At 46.7% G+C, this 2,500-nt stretch overlaps 1 protein-coding gene across 1 annotated transcript in view; it reads left to right on the forward strand.

The window, feature by feature from the left end:
• The window catches only part of sec24d (SEC24 homolog D, COPII coat complex component), a 59,852-nt gene that overhangs the window by 35,369 nt on the left and 21,983 nt on the right, over window positions 1-2,500 (forward strand). Inside the window, exon 12 of the mRNA XM_076288464.1 lies at window positions 1,687-1,878. Coding sequence (XP_076144579.1) covers window positions 1,687-1,878 — 192 coding nt within the window. The remainder of the gene's footprint in view (window positions 1-1,686; window positions 1,879-2,500) is intronic.

Here is a 2,500-nt window from a genome sequence, read left to right on the forward strand (position 1 = left end):
TTAATGAAGATGACAGTAGTGCAAGTTATGTTCTATGTACTTGTTGCGAAAAAAAAGTATGACAGTCACAAAACATACCAACATACAGTAACTCGTCACAAACGCGGCACTGGTAGACTAAGCCCTCCCAGCCAAACCGAGTAAGTGCAATTTCCAGACCTCATGCAAGCATTAGATAGCTTTATATACTGACCTGGAACAGCTTTTTTAGACTAGGTACAAGACCTATTGACAAGTCGCTCAGTAAAATAATGATGATACTTTGCCACCTGCCCATGTTAAACTTTTAGCCTACAGCTGTGAGCAGCTTGACGAGCCAGACCCACACTGCTGCCGCTAGGGTGCATCTAGATTTCTAGGCTAGTGAGCAGGCGCCTGCAGGCATAAATGGTACACAGACTACACAGCCATATCTACCGGTATGTATAGGCCATATAGGCATTCGCACATACATAAAAGTTACTTTGGTTCGTTGTGTCTGTTACTTTAAACAGTGTATGTGCTTCAGTAAAGCTTTGTGCTTCATTCAGCCAACCAGTTCTTAGGCTAACGTTTTGACCAGCAATGTATCTCTCTTGCCTACCTTGCTGCCTTCACCATTTCTGTTTTCGAAAGACAAATGTATGTCCATGGCCTTGAAGTCTTGTCTTAGTGTTTAGCTAATCGCTAGCTGGTTGGTTGCGTGCGTGCTTGCGCTCTTATTCTCATTCTCTCACCTGCGCAAACATTATGTCCTGCATATGTGTAGTTCTACTGCATAACGTTTCGCAAATAAATTAGTTTGTTTTACAGAAATGGACTACTGTCTCGCTGCTATAACTAAAAGCACACATTTTGTAAATAAGCGGGTCGGATCGCGGGTCAGGTATAATTTTGTCCTAATTAATATTTGCGGTCGGGTTGCAGTCGGGTTGATTAAAATATCGGGAGACCGCGGGCCGCTTGTGACCAAACCCGCGCAACACTGACACATACACACACACACAAACGCACGCACCCACACACGCATCATACAGACACACACATAGACACATAGTCAACCAGCCCAATGTGTGTATGTGTATGTGACTGTGTGTGTCTGTGTGTGTATGTGACTGGGCAGCCGTGGCCTACTGGTTAGCACTTCGGACCTGTAACCGGAGGGTTGCTGGTTCGAACCCCGACCAGTAGGAAGCGACTGAAGTGCCCTTGAGCAAGGCACCTAACCCCTCACTGCTCCCTGAGCGCCGCTGTTGTTGCAGGCAGCTCACTGCGCCGGGATTAGTGTGTGCTTCACCTCACTGTGTGTACACTGTGTGCTGAGTGTGTTTCACTATCGACTTCACGGATCGACCGGAGACCAAATTTCCCTCACGGGATCAAAAGAGTATATGTACTTATATATATGTGTGTGTATGTGTCTGTGTGTGTGTGTGTGTAACTGTACAAATAAGTGTGTTTGTGTGTGATCAGATAAAATTCAGTCTTTACCTTTTTCTGTCTGACAGAACAACTTACAGAGACATCACACTAAAAACACGGTATGTGTGTGTGCGTGTGCGTGTGTGCGTGTGCGTGTGTGCATGTGTGTGTGTGTGTGTGTGTGTGCGTGTGTGTGTGTGTGTGTGTGTGCGTGTGTGTGTGTGTTTGCGTGCGTGCGTGCGTGCGTGCGTGTGTGTGTGTGCACGTGCACGTGTGTGTGTGCAGGGAGGACGGAGCGGAGAGCTCGGCGGTCAGGGTGGGCTTCGTCACCTACAATAAGATCCTGCACTTCTACAACGTGAAGGCAGCGCTGGCGCAGCCCCAGATGATGGTGGTGTCCGACGTGGCCGACATGTTCCTGCCGCTCCTCGACGGCTTCCTCGTCCACTATGATGAGTCCCGCGCCGTCATCAACAAGTAGGTGCCCACGGACACACACACACACCACACACACTCACTGTTACGGTTCCCCACAGGAAAACCGCAACATAAATTGGAGAACAACAACTGGGTTATGGCTCAACGTTCCCTAAAAAGGGCAAAAAGCACGCTCGAAAACCGGCAAAAATGCTGAAAAGCGTTGAAAAACTGGAGACGATGAGGTGGTAGCAACCAGCAGGAAAAACCCAGAAAATGCTCTGCAGACCTGGGACCGTATTCACAAAGAATTTTAAGGCTAAAAGTAGCTCCTAACTGGCGAATTTAGGAGCAACTCCTAAAAATAATTGGCGTGTCACTCCTAACTTTAGGACTCCTATTTTTTTTCACTAAAAGTAATTCACGAAGCATTTTAGACCTAAAAGTAGCACCTAAGTCTGGGACAGCTTAAAAGAAGTCGAGAGGACTCCTAACTCACGAAGACTTATTCACAAACCCTTTTTGTGGCATTTCACGTTGCGATGTTTTGAAATGCGTATGCGGCTACATGAGCTTCCAATCGCGAGGGAACAATTTTGCATTGTAGGCATAAAAGGGATGCAATAACACCACCAACAACAACCAAAACTACTCATTGTCAACATGCAAATTAAATGTAATG

The sequence above is a fragment of the Alosa pseudoharengus genome, unplaced genomic scaffold (assembly GCF_046254945.1).
Source record: "Alosa pseudoharengus isolate Yale_2024_CS ecotype anadromous, Long Island Sound unplaced genomic scaffold, YU_APseudo_1.1 YU_APseudo_1.1_scf_17, whole genome shotgun sequence".
Lineage (NCBI taxonomy): Eukaryota > Metazoa > Chordata > Actinopteri > Clupeiformes > Clupeidae > Alosa > Alosa pseudoharengus.